Consider the following 20,270-nt stretch of genomic DNA (forward strand, 5'->3'; position numbering starts at 1 on the left):
GAATACAAGTAGCTGAGAATGCTTGTGTACATTTCACAGAGAATATACAGGGTAGAAAAAAAGAAGGGATAGGGAGTAGATCTGTTCAGATCTGCTTGAGAGCCAAAGGCAGAGCAGTGCCATACTCCCACATCAAGACTTCCACAGCATCTTTGGCTTTTGGGGTCTTTGTGGTAAAGCCAAAGCATAAGCCTTGCCTCCAGCAGAAGTAAACTATTTCCCCTCCCAAAGTTTACATTGCCTTCTTCACATATATTCATTGAAGAAAAAGAGCCAATTACACTATCAGTCAGATTAAAAGAAGTGCCACAGGGTTAGAAGAAGAACCAAAATTTTATTAAATCCTTTGGAGTCCTACAATCATGTTTGTACAAAACTGCCTGAAGACCCAGAGCAAGAGAAGGCTGCAGGAATTTCATTCTGTTCACAGTAGTTACAACTGCACAGCAAAAACTTAACGAGAATTCTGCGCTGAGAACAATCTTCAGCCCTATGCCATAGTATGCATGCAAAAAAGTGGAATTTATCATTAAATGTAATAAAATTAAGATCTTCTCTCTCACATTGTTGTTCAAATCTCCTGTGTCTTAGAGGATTTAATTGGTTACAGTAACCAATTACAGTAATTAATTTAAACAATGTGAGAGGGAATTTTATGCCTGTGTAACAGGCACTTACCTAAGCTGGGGATGAAATATGTCTATCAAGTTTTCAGTAAGATAATTTGTTAAAAATAATACATGGAAAGAAATAGAGAGAACCTTTCAGGGAAATAATTTCAAGATGAAGAGCCCCACTGGATGAACAAAGAAACAAACAAAATTTACAAAATTGATTTTATAAGCTATTCTGAGAAAGGGACAGAACAGACTTCATTTCTAAATAAATCTTTTTGCCTCTTAAAACAATTGGACTTAAGTAGGGGCTAAATTTGGCCATATTCATACAGAAACATATTATATTTCTACAGTGGATTCCTGATGTGCAGACACACCAGAGTGCGATGTAGCCAGCAAGAAATATACAGGTTACCTTCATCTTTTGGATGAAATTTAAGTGAGAGTGAAAATCTGCTCATCATTTTAACCTTACATGACTATCACAGAAGTAATTTATGCAATAGCTACCAAGTGTCATTGAAAGGTAAATGAAAAGCAAAAAATATATTTTCAAATGAAACACCAAAAATCATATCCACTAAAAGAAGGTGTAGCAGAAAATACTTTAATTTGCATTTTGTAGTTTCAAACATAGCAAAAATTCAGAAGTGTTTAGATCTCAATAAGCAGTTCCAACATTGATTTTGATTTTAATAAATATTACATTTTAATAGGATAGCTATATGAAGAAATTGTCAAGTGATGAATTGCTGATTGCTACTTTATAAACATGAGCATGAAGATTATTTACAACATATTACAGGTCATTTCCCAGAAAAGCACAAAGCAAGGTCAGATAAAGGCAACCCAACCATCAAACACAACTCAAGAAAATGTGGCACAGTGTATTTCATGCACATACAATGACAGCACAGATCATCAGCTGAAAACTAGGAAAACACTTATTATTCCAGCTTACACAAGTCTCTATATTTCATTATTTTAAATATATATTCTGACCTACCTGCACAGGCACTGAAGAACACATTACTCTGCAACAGTGCCCTACTTTTTACCTATGCAGTTTGCACCAAGTCTTTTTTCACTATTTGACACAAGTCTTCATGACTTGGGAACAATTAAGCGTTTTTGTCTTCTCACTACCTCTGGGATTACAATCATTGTGTCATTTGTACAAAAAAATGTTCTGTTGCTCTGAAATGAATGGCAGACAGTGTTGACAAGCTGATCTCCAACAGGGAGCTGGAATTTAAAATAGTTTACAGGTCATGGACGGCATAACTAACCTTATCCTTTAGTATAAAAACAGAGCTGTAAAGTTTTAAAATTTAATTTAACATATAAAGAATTAAATCATCCAACTCACACAGCAAAACTTCATAGGCAGCATAGTCACAGAATGTACATCAAATACAGTAAAAAAGATGGTGACAGGAGAATTATTTCTACTAGATTTGTTACGGGAAAAATCTTATGTCCTAACTCTTGGATGACAGTGAAGTGAAATGCCTTCCCGATTTCATCATCAAGAGAGATGTACCTTCAGGTGCAACAGAACTCACACACACAATTTGCTGTTCAGTTGCATTCCTGTGTTCCCATGACACAAGGAAAAGAAGAAAAGCTTCACATCTCTTTATGTCCTTAGCTAACAGTACTAACCTTGTGCAAACAAGGGCTGCAAGGACCACGTGTCCAGGATCTGCATGCCTGAATCTCTCACCTGTCCCATGAGCAAGTGCATGATTCTGCTTCAGTGTCTGTTATTTTACCCAGGCACAGGTGGAAAAAGAAAAAAAATAGCAAGTTGCATCCCCAGGAGGAGGCTGGAAGCAATTCACTTTCCCCACACAGCAAGGGGAAAAGAGGAAGAAATATTTCTGAGACTTAGGTCCTTCCTGGGGCAGCGCAGTCATACAGTTTTGATTTTATTTTAACTAGAAAATCCTGCCTAAAGCTTTAGGCACTATAATATATAACAATACACATAAATCCCAGTTACACAGCACTCCTCACACAAGTGAGCCTACAGTTCTAGCCCTTGCAGGTCTACCCAAAAGGCAGAGAATTTACAGCCAATTAAAAATTACACTCTTTCAATACATACAATTACTCCGAAGATTTGGATACTCAGTGTGTAACGCATCTACCAAACACAGCTGTTCACATCTGAGCTGCTTACCTAGATTCCCACTTCAATTTAATAGAGAAATTAAACTCTAAGGGTGTAAATACAGAGCTTGGAAGAGGCCAGGTGAATCCACCTAGAAACCTCCTGCTTCTGCTTAACTAGAAAAAGAAAGCCCGTGATGACTTGCTCAGACACAGGTGCCCACAGGCCAGAGAGGCTGCTAGGGAAGAACATAACATCCCCAAACTGGCATCAGCTTCCCCCAGCAACAAGTCCAATTACCTCTGAGGTTAAACAGAAACTTCCACTGGGATATCAGTTCACTGCCAATTTGTACAACTACCACCAAAACTTCGTAAGGGTGGTTTGGATTTTTTTTTTTTTAATTTCCCTTTCTATTTTTTAAAAATTTCATTTAGCATATCCTAGTTTGACACAAAGAGGCTAACTTTCTTAAGCAACAGCATTTTTTAAGAAAAGCCAAGTGTCAGCAGAATAGTCTATTTCATTTCCAGTCAGGTAAAAATTTGAGGCTAGTCTCAAAACAAAGGCCAGAGTGTATTCCAGCCTTCAGAAAATTTCAGTGGAAAAGGAACACATTATGGAAGCCAATACAGTTACAATCAATTATATAAATAGGTCACTCAGTATCTAATAGGGTGAAAAAATGTTTAAGAGCACTTAATTTTGCGAAGGTTTGTTTTTAAAAAACAAGAGATGTATCTACACTGCACCAGCACTTCCTACATTCATAACACTTAACTTCATTTTTAAACATGCTGGTTTAAAAGAAATTATTACTTCATTTTAAATTTAGACCAATATTTGGCTGCTACTAATGGTAATGCTGTTTCTGAATTCTGTTTTGACACTGGTAAGTTATCACTGACATTTGTGGACAATGATACATGAGTAATTTCTTATTGTATGAAAGTAATGTTATTAACGTACCCGTTTTTATATGCTGAATATCCTTTTAAAGAAGATACAGTAAGGGTTTGCATAGATAGAGTATGTGTATTAAATGTCAGTATGATTATGAATTTTAAAAAGCATCTTTTTTAAAAGTGACTACAAAGGCAAGTTATTTTTACACTGACCTTTTAACATAGCACTCAAACATAACTCATAAAGAGCAAATTTATTTCCATGGCTCAAAGACCAAAGTGTGCTATTTTAACATTTAAGACAGTAAAAAGACAATTTTTGGAAAACAAACTTGTGATTACAATTACAATTAGAAAATAACATGGATTAAACAGAAATTTGTTTGACTGAGGTTTTTCAGCTAGCAGCATGCCACTAACCATCTCCCCCTGTCCTGACCCCTACCTCCAAATAAATGCAGGTAAGGGACTGCAGCAAGGGGCTGAAGAAAAGTCTCTGTCAACTCTGCTGCATTAAAGACAAGGTAGTAATTAAAAAAAAAAACAAGGTGCTGAAAAGCACAAGGGTAAAAAAATGTTGGTTTCACCATGATGCAAAGAAGCCCAGCATGAAAAAAAATTTCTGCTCAGAAAATTTGCTATTTTTAAGTAAGTTTCATTATTACAGTAAGAAGCTAAAACTCAGCAAGAGCCTTATTTCCTTTTTAGTAGATGGTTTTGTTTGTTTGTTTTTGTTGTTGTTATCTGTTGCTTTGTTTGTTTGGAGGTTCCCCCCCTTCCTTTTGACAGTCAGAACTAACATACCAAATCCTCAGAATATACTGAAGTTCAGTAAATGGGGAGACACAAGAAGTGACTCCCCTCCTTCCAGACAGGCAAAGTCAGAGTGGAGGTACAGATGTTTTCATATAAAACCGCTGTCTCAGAAAGACAAAGAAATAAGAAAATGTATGAAGTTTCAGTACAACAGAACCGTGAGCAGAAAACTTAAAAAATAAACAGATCAGCATAATTTACACATTTAAAAACTATATATTTCATTCATAAATATATTTTCTAATTAATAACCATTCCTAGTTTAAACATAAATATTCAAGTTGGGATTTGATTTTACTTTTTATCAGTTCATGTGAGTCCTGTAAGGATCAGTTCCTTCTGCTCAATGCAGTCATGTAAAGGATCTTCACTAACAGGTTGTGCCTGTTAAAGACCTTCATTACCTAGTGTGTTGTAATAAAACTTTAAAATTCTGCAACTCTTTTATACTCGTGGACAGCCTGTAAAACAAAAACCACCAAAGTGTTATCAAGTCTGCAAAAAAGAGGTACAAATTATCCCATTCATTTTCCTTTAGATTTTTTCCTCAAACACAAATCTGTTCCAAAGATTAACACAATTAAGATACACTTTCTCTCAAAAGGCCTACTATCTGATTCTCCATTTTACATTTACATAATATATGACAGGGATTAAAGTTTTATACAAATGTTTAATTGTCCCACCTTCATTAAACATCTAAAAATCCCTAACCACGGGTTGTAAAGTTTATTACATTCTTTTATCAGATTGTTTAAATAGATTGTTTAAACACGAACAGATTGTTACATTCAAGATCTGAAGAACTAACACAATGAGCAAAGCATGCTCTGTGTACACTACTTTCAAAGCTGTTAAAATCTTTCATCATTTGTAGGGGGTAAATTTAAAAAATCAAATTTAAGAGGCTTAAATTTCATGTTGTAGTAGGTAGATTAATGAGACTTGAGATAGAGGGGATGAATTAGATCCAAACACAGAAAGAAGACTAAGGCTAATAATCCACATGCTCCGTTTGAAGGCATTAAGTTTATCACACATCGCTGATAGTAATTCAGCCTTTAAAAACCTAGATGTACACTACCATCTTCCCACAGAAACTGAGTATTGATACTGAAGTTTTTTTATATTTTTCTACTATTAAAGTTGTAATATTTTACCTTCCAAAGGCATTTACAAGAGCAACTATTTCTTGCCGTGTGAGCTGAAAACCTTTTGAAGGGCTATTCTCAGGAAGGCTCTGTATTTCCTTCTCAGAAAACAAGATCTTCAGAGCAGTTCCTAAGCCTTGAGTCTATAAGAAAAGTCCAATGTTTTAACATCAGTAAGATCATTCCTTCAAATACTCATAAAACCATAAAAAAACCCCAAAAAACCACACTAGTCTACGCAAACTTTAGTACCAACTCTTACATACTGATCCTCAACCCAAATAACTGTACAAAAACCAGGGAACGAATGCAAAAGCAAGACATCAGTTGTGTACCAGGCTCAGTCACTTATTTAAGAACACTTGTTTCCTCAAGTATACTTGCTCTTCATTCTTGTCTTTTAATCTCTTCTTTTCCATCTCTTTTCTTTTCGGTCATGCATATGAAAATGAGCCCATTACAACACTTCCAGCTCCCTCCTGCCCCTTACCTTACAGATGCCCCATTCCTGCAGGAGCACATCTCCCCTTTCTCTTTGAGGTCAAACTAAATTTTTTTAATGACTTATCACAACACATGTGCTTTTTCCACCTTCAATCCTCGTGGCAAACAATACAATTTCAATTTCAACCCCTATTTTCTATGTAGGAAACAGAACAGAAGTAGCTGTTCTTTTTTTCATTTTTAATTAGGCTACATAAGCAACTACTGGATTTTGACAGAAAGTGGTAGAAGCTGGCTGCAAGAGAACTTTATAGGTGATGAAATCTGGCCTTTTTTAGTTCTTAGCGAGGAGGAAAAACAATAGATCAGAAGCATTAACTAGGACAGGATAAACAAAACTCCAGAAATTCAGCAGAGATCACCAAATTTTTGATGCTACAAACTGAAAATTGCACTCTGGTAAGTTTAATGCAATGCAGTGGTACAGTACAGTAGGCACTCCAAAATAACTTTTCTCAGTCTGGACTCAACACAAGTCTCAACATACTGTTGTCAGTAAAATAAAAATAGTAAGTGCCAAGAAAATGAAACTGGTTTTCAACTTTCAGCTTAACTGTGTACCTTTGCATTCATTTGCTGCCCTCTGCATAAACTGTGAAAATCTGAATTACTTCTTTTTCTTAGACCTCAATTTGTGGAGTTAGATATCCCACTGGATTTTCCTAACAAGAAAGTGCTGTATTTAAAGGAAGGTTTCCCATAAGTGATTCTAAAAGGCTCATCTGATCACTGAATACAGGTAAGATATTGACTGTTAGTAATATCTCACCGTGAAACATCTGCTTTAAAAGTCTCTCCTTTAGAACACAAACTCTACCTTTTAGTAAACAGCTGTTGACTAAATGAAATAAACATTTTGGGAAAAAAAAATTAAATGTTTAATGGTAAACTAAATATATACTTTTAATATTTGGTAAGGATCCCAAGGACCAACTGTGTGCAGAAAGCCTAAATGCTAAGGTAAGAGGTGTCCTGCCAAAATGAAATAGATGCTTCTCTTGGGACCTGCCCCCACCAGAACACACACACCTACACAAAATAATCTGTACCTGCAGCTTGCCCCACAGCCTGCATTTGTCACATCCAACACAGTCCATTATGCGGGAGATGTTCTTGAAATGCAATCTGAATTCTTCCTATCAGTTCAAAACAAAATAAAAAAGCTTAAGCTAATACACATCTTAGCTTTACAAAACCATAGAACCCCGTACCATTAGAAATCTAATATCATTAGAATATCAATTCTCTTACCAAAACTGAACAAAACCATTGCTTTATGTAGCCAGGCCATAACAAAGATACTCTAAACCCAGAATCTGGTTTCCAAGCCACTTCTAACAGTTAATTATTTAAAAAAAAATCCCCCCCCAGAATATGCTGGGAAATGCTTGGATTCTGTACACTAATTTCGTATCAACTTTCTCCAAATTTTCTGAGCTATAAGTACTGCATCTGTGTCCCTGCCCATTTTTTCTTCCATTATTCAAATCTCTTTTGAACCAACCATCTTTTTAAAAAACAGATTACAATTCACAAAGATATTTCCTGTTCAAAACTACATGGGTAAATTGTTGCTGTGCAACTTCAGACAGAGGGGGAGCAAACAAAGTGCAGAACTAATTAAGCTGATCTCAATTTTTTAAGGTCCAAAGAACACTGGCTGGGCCGATAAAACACTGCCACTTTTCTACTATCATTTTTTGTAATGCTGATGGCATGGAATAAATATTAAAACAGACCTTTGTTACCGAGCACCACTCCCAGCCGTGGAATTGCAATTTATACCAGTGGCATGTTAACACTGGAAGCTGATGTGTAGGTACAGCATTCCCATTAGGCTCCCATGTCTAGGAACTATGTTTTCTAATGTTAAGTATTATATTGAGACAAGACTATACTGTATATTATGTTATATAAGTCACCATTTTGTAAAGCAAACATGACTGGGTGGGTTCCTTTTATCCAGATAATTATGTGAAACAGATACTCTACTTAAATATAAGCACCATTGCTTTTACTGGTAATGCTCATTTGCCCCATCACAGTCCTGATGCCAGACTCAAGGCACAAAGCCAGAGATTTCAGCCTGCTTGGATCAGGACAGAACTTTACCATTGATTAAAACATCTCAGATACAACTCTAGAATAGGCAGGGATAAAACCTCACTCAGCAGTGGGTTTGTGGTAGGCAGAAGGGCTTTCCAAAATAACACAGCCTAATTTCAAAATGGGTATTTTGGATGTCATTCAGAAAACTAGCTTTACCTTTAGGGACTTGGCTCCTTTTTTATCTCCAGCAAACATGGACTTTTCATCGAAGTGCATATGGAAGGACCTAATAAAGACAAAATGCAATCAAAACAAATGCTGGCATAAACTACAGTGTTCAATTAAGCTTGGTGAGCAGCTGATGCCATCAATGTAAAATATTTTTCAGAGTTCCTATTCTTTGCAGATTAGGCCTCCAAAAATTACTCAGTGGTATCAGTTTTACTATTCAACCAGTGTAACTTGAAATCTGTTATTCAGAGTTTTGTTCAAATTAATACTGAAATTGGCTTAATGTTTGCCTTCCAGCTGATCATTGCCTGATCAGATCTCAATTACCTAGCAAGACCACGATTAGGCACAGCAGCGAAATCACACAACACGTTACTAATCGCAAAAAGGAGAGCAAAGAAAGTGAACTTAAGAACATTATGGAATAAATACAAGGAAGAAGGGATGGCAAAACCACCAGAGGTTAAGTCTGATAAAAGCTGGATTACTCAGTGGACCATTGAAAGACTGTACTACTTTACTTTTAAAAATAAATCATGTGCACCTTATACTGAAGAATCAGAAAACGGAACACACAGGGAGTAGCCCAGGGTGTTGAGTTGTTTGGGATATTTTGAATGCTTTTTGTTTGTTTTTAAAGATTGGTATATTCAAACCTCAAAACTATTAATCTCTCCTATCAAATGCACAAACTCCCCTCGATCTCTCCCATTACTTAAATTTTATTTCTCCGTTCCACTCTCCTCCTTATCAAGGAGTCACCTATTCTCATGTCCAAACATAACTGAAAGTTTCAAACTACTGATAAAAACCCCCTACGCCTTACTTGGTATCCCTGAAGATATCTAGTAAGAGAGCTTTAGACTCAGCATCCTCGTGGCCATTGCCGGTGTAAAGGTCGACAACTGCACGCTCAAAGTAGGGAGCGACCTTTGACAAAGCCCGCAGCTCTATCAGATATAGGAAATACAAGTTCTTGAGCCTCCTGGGTCCTTCCCCTTTCGTTTCAGCAGGGTCAAAGCGACGAGTGAACTCCTTCACATTTGGGCCCCAGCGGGGCTTCCCCCACGTTTCTACGCAGAGGGAAAAGAAAAAAAGGGCAGGGGTAGTGAAGAGACACATTTAGAACATAAAAGCAACTAAGCATACCCCAACTATTTTCAGGAAAACCAAAATATATACTACAGATATTGCAGAATTCCGTTCAGCAATTTTACCTAGACATACCTTCAAGAAGGTAATTTGCACACAGATGCAAGTTGATGCTAGCGTGGAGTCCAGAAATGAGTTTATAAAACACTCTTTTCTCAAGGCACAGGCCTGTCCAGGAAAAATGACAAACAGATCCCAAATTAAATAATGGAAATAATTTATTAAAATGAATATACCCTGACATTTTAGTGATGCAAGTCTGCATTGCTGACTTTCGAGAATTACAATTATAGCACTTGAGTTTTATTAATAAGCCATCATAGGAAAAAGTTTACATCCTATTTTTTATATAAAGTAATACTAAGAATGTCATTTGACATTTTTGCTTGCTATTTCAGTGTTCTAGTAAACACAGTCAAATAAAGATCTGTTCAACTGGCACAGATAAATTGCTACACAAAAATAAGATGCCTACACTGTTTGAGCAATAAATTTGAAATAATCTTGAATTTTGATGGTCCAGAAATCAGAAATATACTGTGACCCATCTTAATGACAATTAGAGCTGTGACCCCTGAATTAGAGGAGTGGCCCCTAAAGAAAAACACCGAAAGGCCCAGAAAACCTTACAGCACTGGAAAACAGCAAAAATACCTCTTCATAGCTGTACTGTAAATTCACTGAATATTTAAATGCACAGAACAAAACCTTGGAAAATATGAGTTGATGAATATAGATGTCCACAGCATAAACGGAAATACAGTGGCATTAAGATATCAGAATATAATTTATATGCAGAAATTACTTATAATTCCAATTAGAACCAAAGTTAGAGACTACACTTGAAATTTAAGAGCTTGTTCCTCTCAAAAATATGTCTGGACAACTTTTCTGCCACTCCAGTCTCCACAAATGGAAGCAGGGATAGCAGATGGTGAAGCCTACCGGTGAGCCTGACATGTGTCCTCACTTACAGACATTACGTTTTTAAAGGCATGTAAATTTATGTTTTCCTACAATACCACCAGACAAGTAAAGGCTTAGGAAAGGCAGAATGAACTCATTTTAAAATTAAGTACATTTGGCTTAATTTTTTGCACACCTCCAAAATGGGATTTTGATTGCTACTACTGCAATAATACTTTCCATTTCAACATGAATAAAAAGAAAATTGCTTTGCCTTCTGAACACACAGATTATAAACTGGGAACAGAGCCACCAAAATCTTTAATGTTCTTTAAAGCTTGTTTCCATGTAATAATGCTTACCAATATTACTACTAATGTCTCTGCTTAAATGCCTAAAATAACCAGAAAACTCAAAGTAATTGGCAATGAAGTGAACTCCCCCTTAATAAAAGATAAAACACTTAAATATTTAAGGAGTATGCTAAGTAAATGAGAAGACTTTTAAAGACCCTCAAGGTAAGAAGTATTTGAGCAACACTCGGAAGCTCTGCACAATTTACTAAATATTCTACACTATGAAAAATATTTGAGGAGATTAAAAAACTGCTACAGTGCTCCTTCTAGTCAATATAACACTATCCAAGAGCCATTACCTTCTAGCCATGTGTAGAAAGATTCTCCTGTAAATACAAAGTACATAGTTAAATGAAGAGTATTCATTTTCAACATTACAGCATCTTTATGTTACTATGCATACAACATCAGCTGCCATCTAGACACAAAGTTAAATAATTTAGCTATTAAAATGAGAATAGGCACTGAAGCAGCTAACTTGGAGGTTGGTTTAAATCTGCTGGGGACAGAATAGGAGAAATCCAAGAACGTGCATGCCTAAGCTACTGGTCAGGGCATTCAGCAGTGGATGGAAGCACAAGTCTGATTATTTGCACTGCTGGTGAAAGACATGATGGCAGAGTGCAATTCTGACAGCCTTCACCTGCCTAAAGCTTTCCTTTAGACTTAGATCTTTTGCTCAAGAGCTTTCAGTTGACTGAAAAATCTTAAAAGTCTGCCTCATCATAGGCAGATCAAGTACTTTCTCCTCACTCTCTCCCAATCTTCCCCAAATCAAGGGCATTCAAGAAAATACACACAAAAATGTCCCTCTTCTTTAAAAGGATCTGACATCAGTACCAATGGGGTTCTGGTAAAAATAGTAACATTATTACAACACATTCTGTTACAAGAATAAGAACCAAGAAGAGAATTGTGTTTTGCTCTTATCCACTTCTTCCCCTTACTCCAAATGAAAATATGAATCCATTAAAAACATTTTCTGATCAATCATCTGCATAAAAATATAACTTTCCTGCTCTCTAATTCAATAACAGTAAAGTGAATAAATCCAAAATCCTAAACTCTCTAATGGTTACTTCATTTCTGCAGGTCAAGGAAAATAAGAGGACTTACCATCATCTCCTCCTTAGAGGGAGAAAAAAGAAAAGAAATGCATAGGTATTAAAAAGATAATTTCCACAACAAAGTAGTAATGAAACACACACTTTACTACAAACACTCAAAAAGTGCAAGAAACCTTATTTAATATATAAAAAACCCAGGCTACGTTCCTTCCCTCCATTCTTGTTCCTCAAGACCACACAAGACTTAACACATTGTAATAATGAAAATCACTAAGAAATTGAAATTTTAGTAGCAGCTGGTTCACATATTCTTTAAAGCTGTGTTTTAGCTTCAGAAGTTAGGAAGTCATAGTCATTAGTCTGCATTGTTCAACAACCAGTCCAGTGTTTGTTCCTGAAATTCTGATCCCTGCATTCAACCATTCTTACAGTTCTTTCTATTTGTGTGTATCAGCAATATATCAGCTTTTAGTAATTATAAATATTGAGATATCTTGATTTTCTAGTGGATGGTGATTATTTTAACTGAATCTATTGGCTAGTTAATTTTTCAGGGAAATGAGACACACAGACAGGGGAAAGCTGATTCATTTGAAACACCAGGTTATAGCTTATAACTTAAATTTGAAAACAAATCCAAAGTTATTACAATACTTTCTTCTAAACACTTTTGCACATAACTGACTCTTCCTAAGTGTCCAGTCCTTCAAATAATGCAACTACTTGCACACTTGAAATACATTGCACACTATGGATGAAAAACGTACAACTACGTTAAACCAGGATAAGTATGAACTGAAGCAACTAAATGAAATGCTTTTTGAAAAAGAAACAAGAATACAGGAGTGCATTCAAACTGGAAAAACTAGTGTGACACTTAGTAAACAGTTTGAAACATACAATTTAGTTTTCATATCAGCTTACCTGACATTAATAAGCCTATTAATAGGGATAAGATTAGGCATGTATGTAATAAAGTACCATAAGCCTTAGTCTAAATATTAAAAATGTACAGCTACTTCTACAGAGGAAATTTAAAAAGCAGAAAGCACACCTAAAGACTGAAGACTTCTATCTGTACTACTTGTACTGCAACAGTCACTATGTTAAAAGAAGTGCATTGGAAAATAAAAACAGGCAAGACCCACCCCTACTAGGCGCCAGTGGATTTAAAGGACGATAGACAGATCGAGGCCTAAAAAATAAGTTAGAAAACACAAAGATCAGTTTTTAGCTAAACTGAGGTACAAGTATAAGAAATAGGCTTCCTCTCCCTCCCAATTACTTGAAGCAGTTTTCTTCGTAAATGCTGTTCCATACTCTCCAGGCAGAAGGTCCCTTGTACCCGGTGTAACGTTCTGGGTTCAGCAGCAAATCCACATACTGTGCATCTGGGGATCTCTCATCTAAACAGGAAAAATGTTGTTACATATGCTAACTGATCAACTGCAAAAGATTTAACTTAACCACTCACACAGAACTGAACATAAACAAGAGGTCTCATGTAATCTTATTGTGTCTTCCAGCTGGATTTTAAGTGCCATGTATGTAAAAATGCAGCAATATACACACTAAATAAAAAGCTCAAAAGTATATAATCTATTCTAAAGTCTCCTGAGTGTCTCAAATTTCCGTAATGTCTGATGATCATCTATGTGGCTTCTTTAGTTCTACCATAAGCAGTTGACATGCACTGGATTCCCTGACCCTAGGCTGAGACACAGACAGTGTTTTGTTTTAAATGGCCTCCAAATTTAGAGTTTGTCTGTCAGTATTTGGTTGAGGGAGTTGCTTTTATGAAATGAGTATACTGCATGCAGTAGGTTCTTAATAAAGACAAGATAAAAGTAGTACATCTTGTAGCTGGCTATGTACAGTAAATTTATTAGCTAAATCCATTTTTCCTCCAAATATCCTTGTATACTGGTAGAAAAGGCTGTCACACTGCTTAACTGACCAAAACTTTCAGCATACTGCAGAGCAAATCTCTTGGTTACAACAAGAAGCATGTTGCTTAAGCAGCCTTTCAAAAAGCTATACCCTCATCTTGGAAGTTCGCTGTCATTGTAGGACATGAAAGAAAGATGAGAGACTCCAAATATTTCAGAAGGCAAAGAGCATAGAAAAAAGGCTTTATTGTCTAATTCTTAGCACCTTCTATAAGGTGTTCTGATACAGACATAACATGATTGGTGACACGGAACGACACCTCTCTAATCCCCTTGGTTAAACCAGAGAAACAGCAAAACACCACCTGGAGGAAAGATTGTTTTGAGAAAGAATAGTTGTTTTGCCAAATTTGTTTTCAGAAGAGGCTTTCTTGAGAAATTTTCCCCTGGGAAAAAGTTAGCAGCTGCTAGGAGGCTAAAATCTTTCAGACCCAGAAATATCAGGCCCACAGTTTTCTACAAATTTCAGGTAACTTATCCAAAGAAATTTTGAAACAATTTCTTAAAAACACCATAGAAACTGCTTAAACACACAGTAGAAACTGAAATAGTTTCAAGCTACAAGCAGGAGGAAATTCTTTGAAATTCTAGGTCAAGACCAACTCATGCTTAAACAAACCCCACATACAGTACAAGCTGAAAGTCCAGAGACCTATTCATAGTAATAGGCCAAGAAGTGCCACGTAGTACTTCCTCAGATACTAAAAAAGCCACAGAAACAGAGAGTGAAGCTGCTCTAAAAAAGAAGAGATGGTTCTGCATAAGCAGTTAAGCATTGCTTCAGCAGCAGCAGCAAAAACAAAGGAAGGAGACTGATAAAAGACACACAAGTGCCAGATGAGAGGAAGTCAAATTACAGCTTTATTTATTTATTTGACAGTATGGCTAACCTAAGCAGTTCCTACACTCCCATATCACTTCAGGGTCCATTTTTCTTCTTGTTATCCACATACAACTGAGTCTATGTGCACTGTGGAGCCATGCAACAGAGAGATGGAAAGCTGACCCAGGTTACTAAGTTCTTTCAGCAAGATCAATTCCCTTAGCTAGTTTATGATTAAGGCCAACAGGAAGAGAGGAGAAGAGAGCAAGGGTTTCTACTTCCTCCCCATGACTCCCAGTAGTTATTCTCTCTCACTGTCCCTGCTCCAGATCACAAACTTGCCCGACAAGCTGGTTCATCACAACAGTGTGGGAGGTGGCAGGGAGAGGGCAACTTACTTTTCCCGCTATTTAGGTAAGCCTAATCAGCTTACCATGCAGAAAGATACACACCAGAGCCAGTGCAAAAAAACAAACCACACTGAAAGAACACAGCTGGGGACATCCTCCTTCAGCAGGGCATGATATACAGAGAGATGGAGTTAGAATCAGGATAGTATTAAGATATTAAGATAGTATTACTTCTAAAAGAAATGCTCCTCAACTATACCTTTCACAGCTCAGCATTACTAAAAAATGCGTGTAGACAACTTGAAGATAGTAGAGACAACAGCAGATAATTCCACATAACGGTTCTGATCTACAGTAATGCTCATCAGCTGTTACAGAAACAGCTCATGTAGAAAGCATCCAGATCAGACACAGAAGTACTGAAAGAGAACTGCAGCTGCTACTTTCTTAGGTGACACTAAACATAAGCCTAAAGGTAGATGAAAACATCTAGCACCATGCCCTAAATATTCCTAGCATAGAAAGCTTTCTAAGGTATTTATTAAAAAGGACTTTAGCAGTCAATCCTGAAGTTTGGAATTCTCACACTCATCTGAAAAACATTCCTTTGAGCTTTGAATGCTACAAGCAAATAAAAACACTCACATATGTGGAGTAGAGGAAAGACCCAATCTAGTATCCTAATGTTTTAACAGTAAGAAAGTCCTTACAAATAAGGGTGCAGAGATGATTTGAAAACAGCAAGGCTGGAAGAGGAACAAACTCAGTCAAAGCACAGTAAAACAGGAACAAAACAATAATAATGTTTTTCTTAGTAGAAAAAAACAACTAGCTGCAAGCCACTTGTCTTATATTTGTGCTAGGTGCAATTTTTTTTCTAAGAAGCTTTTTAAAAAAGTGTTAGCACCCTCCCATTTACCATCTTTTTTACTTACATAAATATCTCCAGTTCAATACTCTAAAAGGAGTAACAGTGACTGTGCACCGGGGAGGCTACCAAAGGCTCCTTGTCAAATTGCGAAAATTCATACTTTGTGTGTATGATATGAACTGTCACATTTCTGTTGTTTGGGAAAAATTTAAAACTTCTTAGAAGTAGTTATTTGTACAGAAACCATGATCTTTTGCATTTTTATGAGACAGCAAATGAAACAAACACTCTGAAAAAGCTTAAACATTTTACCATCAAGTTCACAAAAATGATCCTGTGAATCGTCGTATCTTGCCCAGTCAATGAAAGCCTCCTTACTTTGGTTACTGAGGGGAAAAAAAAAAACCAAAAAACCATTTGATCTTAAACTTTTAAATAAACAATGTCAATAAGAGCTTCTGAAAGAAATACAACCCACATCTAGCTTGGAAGTGGATTCTGAGTATATCTGAAACTTGAGATCTATATGGAGCTACCCCTTGTTAATTGCACTGAGATTCAAGCAGGCATCAACTGCAATACTTTCAAAAGTCAGCTTAATGTTGAGACAAAGATTTCACCATTATTTGAACAAACTGCAGTGGCTTCTCTTCCTTCAGAAAGAGCTTGGTAAAATATGTTCATAGAATACATTTTTAACACATTTCAAAGTACTACTTCAGCAGCTGTCACTTTGAGGGTGGGGGAGGGAGGAATCACCCTGTTTTCATCATCTGCATTTTCAATGAAAGCTACAGCTGTAAATGCCTTACTTTTTACTGGGAGACTAGATGTCTAAATCCCTCTTCAAAGCTAAAGTACTCTATGAATATGATTTGTCCTAAGCCATTTTAATAATAACGGTATTCCACTCACTCTAGCATTTTCAAAGGTGCACTGTACTAGAGACAAGTAGTTTGAAGTTCTCACACTATGAAACACAAACAGTGCCAAAACCTTTCCTCTGTGACTCTGCAGCACAGAACCACTGATGCCACAGTACTGACAGCAAAATGTAAGCAAAGTTAAGATTGGGAACTCTGCTCCCCAGTGCAGGGGAGCACCTTGAAATAACAAAAACAACCTATTCTGTTTGATCAAATGAGCACCAGCTCAACTCTACAAACAGAGGCAATTCCACAACAAGATACATTTCTAACCTTCTGCCAAATCACAATAGGAGACGTTATACTTGGCATCAGGTGAGAAAATTCTCTGGTAATTACTAACAGACAACATCTGATAACCACAAGAAATACAACTTATGAAGGAAAACAACTCAAAACCAGAGGATAATCCATGGCTAGGTAGAGAACATGGAGGGTTTCTTGCAAAGCACAAACTTGTCCTCCAATTGCAGGATCCATTACCTGCCCTCTCCCAGCTTTAATCATCTACCCTACTCTCATAAAGGCATTTTCTCTAGCTCTCCATTTACAGTCTCACATTCTTTTGCCTTACAGAAATGGAACAGAATAGTTTCTTACTTCCCCTGAAATACTACATACAAGGCAGAAACAGTCAGTTTTTCATGGCACAGAAAAGAATTTCAACATCTTTACCAGGCAGAACTGCTGAAATTTGTGGGCAGATACCACACACCTCCATTAACAGTGAAGAATTGATTTTTCTATTTCTGTTTCTCAAAACTGGGGAATCCAGTAGAGTGCTATGTTTTCTAGATGCCGTTCACAGACTTCTGTACCCGGGGCAACACCATCCTGCAGAATTCCTCCCACCCAACCTTGACAGTGCCATGCAATAAGCAAGATCAGAGAGATGATCCAGGCTAAAAATAACTTTGCCAACAACAAAAGTAACTCAACTCCCTGATCTGGTTCACTGAATGATTGCAAACAGGCACATCAGTGCCACAGTGGGACAAAGCAGGACCAAACCCCTTAATCCAGCACAGTCGTTGAGAACAAAGAACAGAAAAAAGGTGGTTTAATTTCCAAGTTTCTTCTGCCTCTTGATGCTGTAACATACCTCTATTAAGTAGTATCAAAGCATACTTTAAAAAAAAAAAATCTACTTATCATTTAATACCTTTGCCTTCAGATATTCTTGTACCATTTTTCATTTACTTTCTAGTGGCTTATGGGAAGAATGAAGAACAAAAACCACCACATCAGACAGAGAAAAGAAAACGTTCCTTCCTTACTATTTTTGTACTGTTGATGTAAATCACAGCATACCTTAAGGTACTGTTAACTGCTCCCAGCTTGTTAGCTTGCTCACAGTCTTCCAATTCTTTGGAATTATTTGCTGCTTTTGAATACTGTAAAAAAAGTCATATTTAATATGCAAATGAATTACTGAAACCCTCAAGAACAGGGGTTGTGAAAGGTATTTCTAAGTTTAGCAGTGAGTTCCCTAGTATTAGGGGAAATCTTATTCTAGAAGCAGTACATGGTTCTGCAACATTTCTTACTTCAATTTTTTTGTTTTTTCACTTAAGTTATCAGGCTGATTTCGCTCTGTGAATTTAACTGCAACAGGGAATTCAGCTAAAGATGTCAATATTTTGGTTTGCCTTTTGTTTAAATTGAGTTCTTTTTTATGAAACACCCTACATGAAGTGTTTCAGACACTTATTTACAGTCTCATAAAAGGACCCTAAAAGACAAACAGCATCATACCTATAAACACAATTTATTTATTTTTTTACAAGTATAATCACACCCCAAGTTTTATTTAATTTCATATTTATTAGTTTTGGCCACTTCCCCCTCATGTTTCCTTTAATCCAATTCATGTGCTCGCTTCAGATGCACATAGGTCTGGAAGACAAGCTTTTTCAGCTGAACTCAAATTTTGCTTATTTTAAAGACAGAATTGAAATATATAAGCTGAACTGTGATTCTGAAGTATTTTTTAAAAAGTAATCCACTAAAATACTTACTTCTGGAACACTTCTAAGGAAAACACTTGAAGAATTAAAGATTAAATTCCACTATTCTATAATAATATGGTTATGTAAGCAGGGAATTTAAGTCTTTCAGCTTAAAGCTAAAAAAGTTCTTCTAAGTTTTGGAACATAAAAAGTAGTAACAGAACTGTCTTAAAAGATAAACTCAATTTCCTCCTTTTGGGGTTTCTTGGATTGGCGAGGGGGGGAGTATGAGTATTTTTTCCTGATTAAACCTTAGGTCAATTAATAAAACAAATAAATGATAAATTTTAAAAGAAAGAGGACAGTTCTGTGGTCAAGACGCCAGAGGTAAAGTACCACCACAATATGTATTGCCCCCAAAAAGAAAGTTTTTAATTAAAACTGTTCAGATGAGTAAGCAAAATTATTTGCTTTTTAAAAACACATTTGCTTGAACCAAGACAAGGAAAAACAGCAGAAGGATTTCTCACTCAATTTTCTTGGATTTGACAGGCATGGGACCTCATTCTTTAGCATTGTATGGATGTTAAATGGAAAAATGGGAACAAGAAATGGCCTTAACCTAGACTGGAACAGATACTGCTGATGAAATAACATACTGAGATGCTGAAGTAAACATTCTGCATGTCTAGAGTTGCAAACCAATCCCTACCCTGAAGTGAAAAAAGGTTACTTGCCAAGATTAGAATCCTAAATTTATGGTTTCTAACAAAATGAACATTCAGGTCTCCAAACAAAAGGTTTTCAGCCTTGCCTATTCTCCAGTATTTAACAGCAACAGTTGTTGGATGAGTGCTCTGTGACCCCTGACAAGATTAGGACAAAATATCTGGTTTTGCCAACCAGGATCTCCTAAGGCCCGTTACTGGGGAAAAAGAAAAAAACAACAGAAAAGAGAAGGGCAGGAAGTAAATTATGAAGTCGAATGTTGTAACCTAGGGTTACTGTATCCTGTCCCTTGCTTCACAGATTAAAACAGCTTGAATGTCTAGCCACAAAATATACATTCACCACACAAATGCAACAGAACTATAGAAAAGGAAATTATTGCGTGCCTCTACAGCACTATTTCAAAAGTCTTATGGTGGTGTCCAGAATTTAAAACACATCCTCTAACTGCACTCCTATGGGGAAGCCGTACAAGTATAACCTTGGTCTTACCGTAGATGAGGGTTCAAAGGAACTGTTTTCGTCATTGTTCAGAAAAAAAAAAAAGCCTAAATAAAGCTAGAAGTTTACAAGCTCCTCTACATTAGGTGAGAACAGCAATGGGAAACTGGACAGAAGCCACAGAAAACCTCTCCAGAGGATTCTAGCATGAGTGTATCTATTCATGAGATTGTAACTCTCATTATTTAAAAGATGCCTTTGGTAATTTTCAGCTTTCCAAGACCAACACTATCAGGATGAAAGAGAGAAACCAGACATGTATGTCCTTGGGGGAACAAAAACCCATCCCTTTTTTTAAACCC

General features: G+C 36.5%; 1 protein-coding gene across 1 annotated transcript in view; it reads right to left on the reverse strand.

Moving 5' to 3' along the window:
• Nucleotides 1-1,208: 1,208 nt before the first annotated feature.
• The window catches only part of ERO1B (endoplasmic reticulum oxidoreductase 1 beta), a 29,287-nt gene continuing 10,225 nt past the window's right edge, over nucleotides 1,209-20,270 (reverse strand). Inside the window, exons 5-16 of the mRNA XM_040059328.1 lie at nucleotides 18,101-18,183; nucleotides 16,176-16,249; nucleotides 13,156-13,276; nucleotides 13,019-13,065; nucleotides 11,920-11,931; nucleotides 11,103-11,129; nucleotides 9,617-9,709; nucleotides 9,216-9,462; nucleotides 8,375-8,444; nucleotides 7,159-7,245; nucleotides 5,615-5,748; nucleotides 1,209-4,915 (exon numbers count right to left, since the gene is read on the reverse strand). Coding sequence (XP_039915262.1) covers nucleotides 4,855-4,915; nucleotides 5,615-5,748; nucleotides 7,159-7,245; nucleotides 8,375-8,444; nucleotides 9,216-9,462; nucleotides 9,617-9,709; nucleotides 11,103-11,129; nucleotides 11,920-11,931; nucleotides 13,019-13,065; nucleotides 13,156-13,276; nucleotides 16,176-16,249; nucleotides 18,101-18,183 — 1,056 coding nt within the window. The 3' untranslated portion in view covers nucleotides 1,209-4,854. The remainder of the gene's footprint in view (nucleotides 4,916-5,614; nucleotides 5,749-7,158; nucleotides 7,246-8,374; nucleotides 8,445-9,215; nucleotides 9,463-9,616; nucleotides 9,710-11,102; nucleotides 11,130-11,919; nucleotides 11,932-13,018; nucleotides 13,066-13,155; nucleotides 13,277-16,175; nucleotides 16,250-18,100; nucleotides 18,184-20,270) is intronic.

The sequence above is a fragment of the Hirundo rustica genome, chromosome 3 (assembly GCF_015227805.2).
Source record: "Hirundo rustica isolate bHirRus1 chromosome 3, bHirRus1.pri.v3, whole genome shotgun sequence".
Classification (NCBI taxonomy): domain Eukaryota; kingdom Metazoa; phylum Chordata; class Aves; order Passeriformes; family Hirundinidae; genus Hirundo; species Hirundo rustica.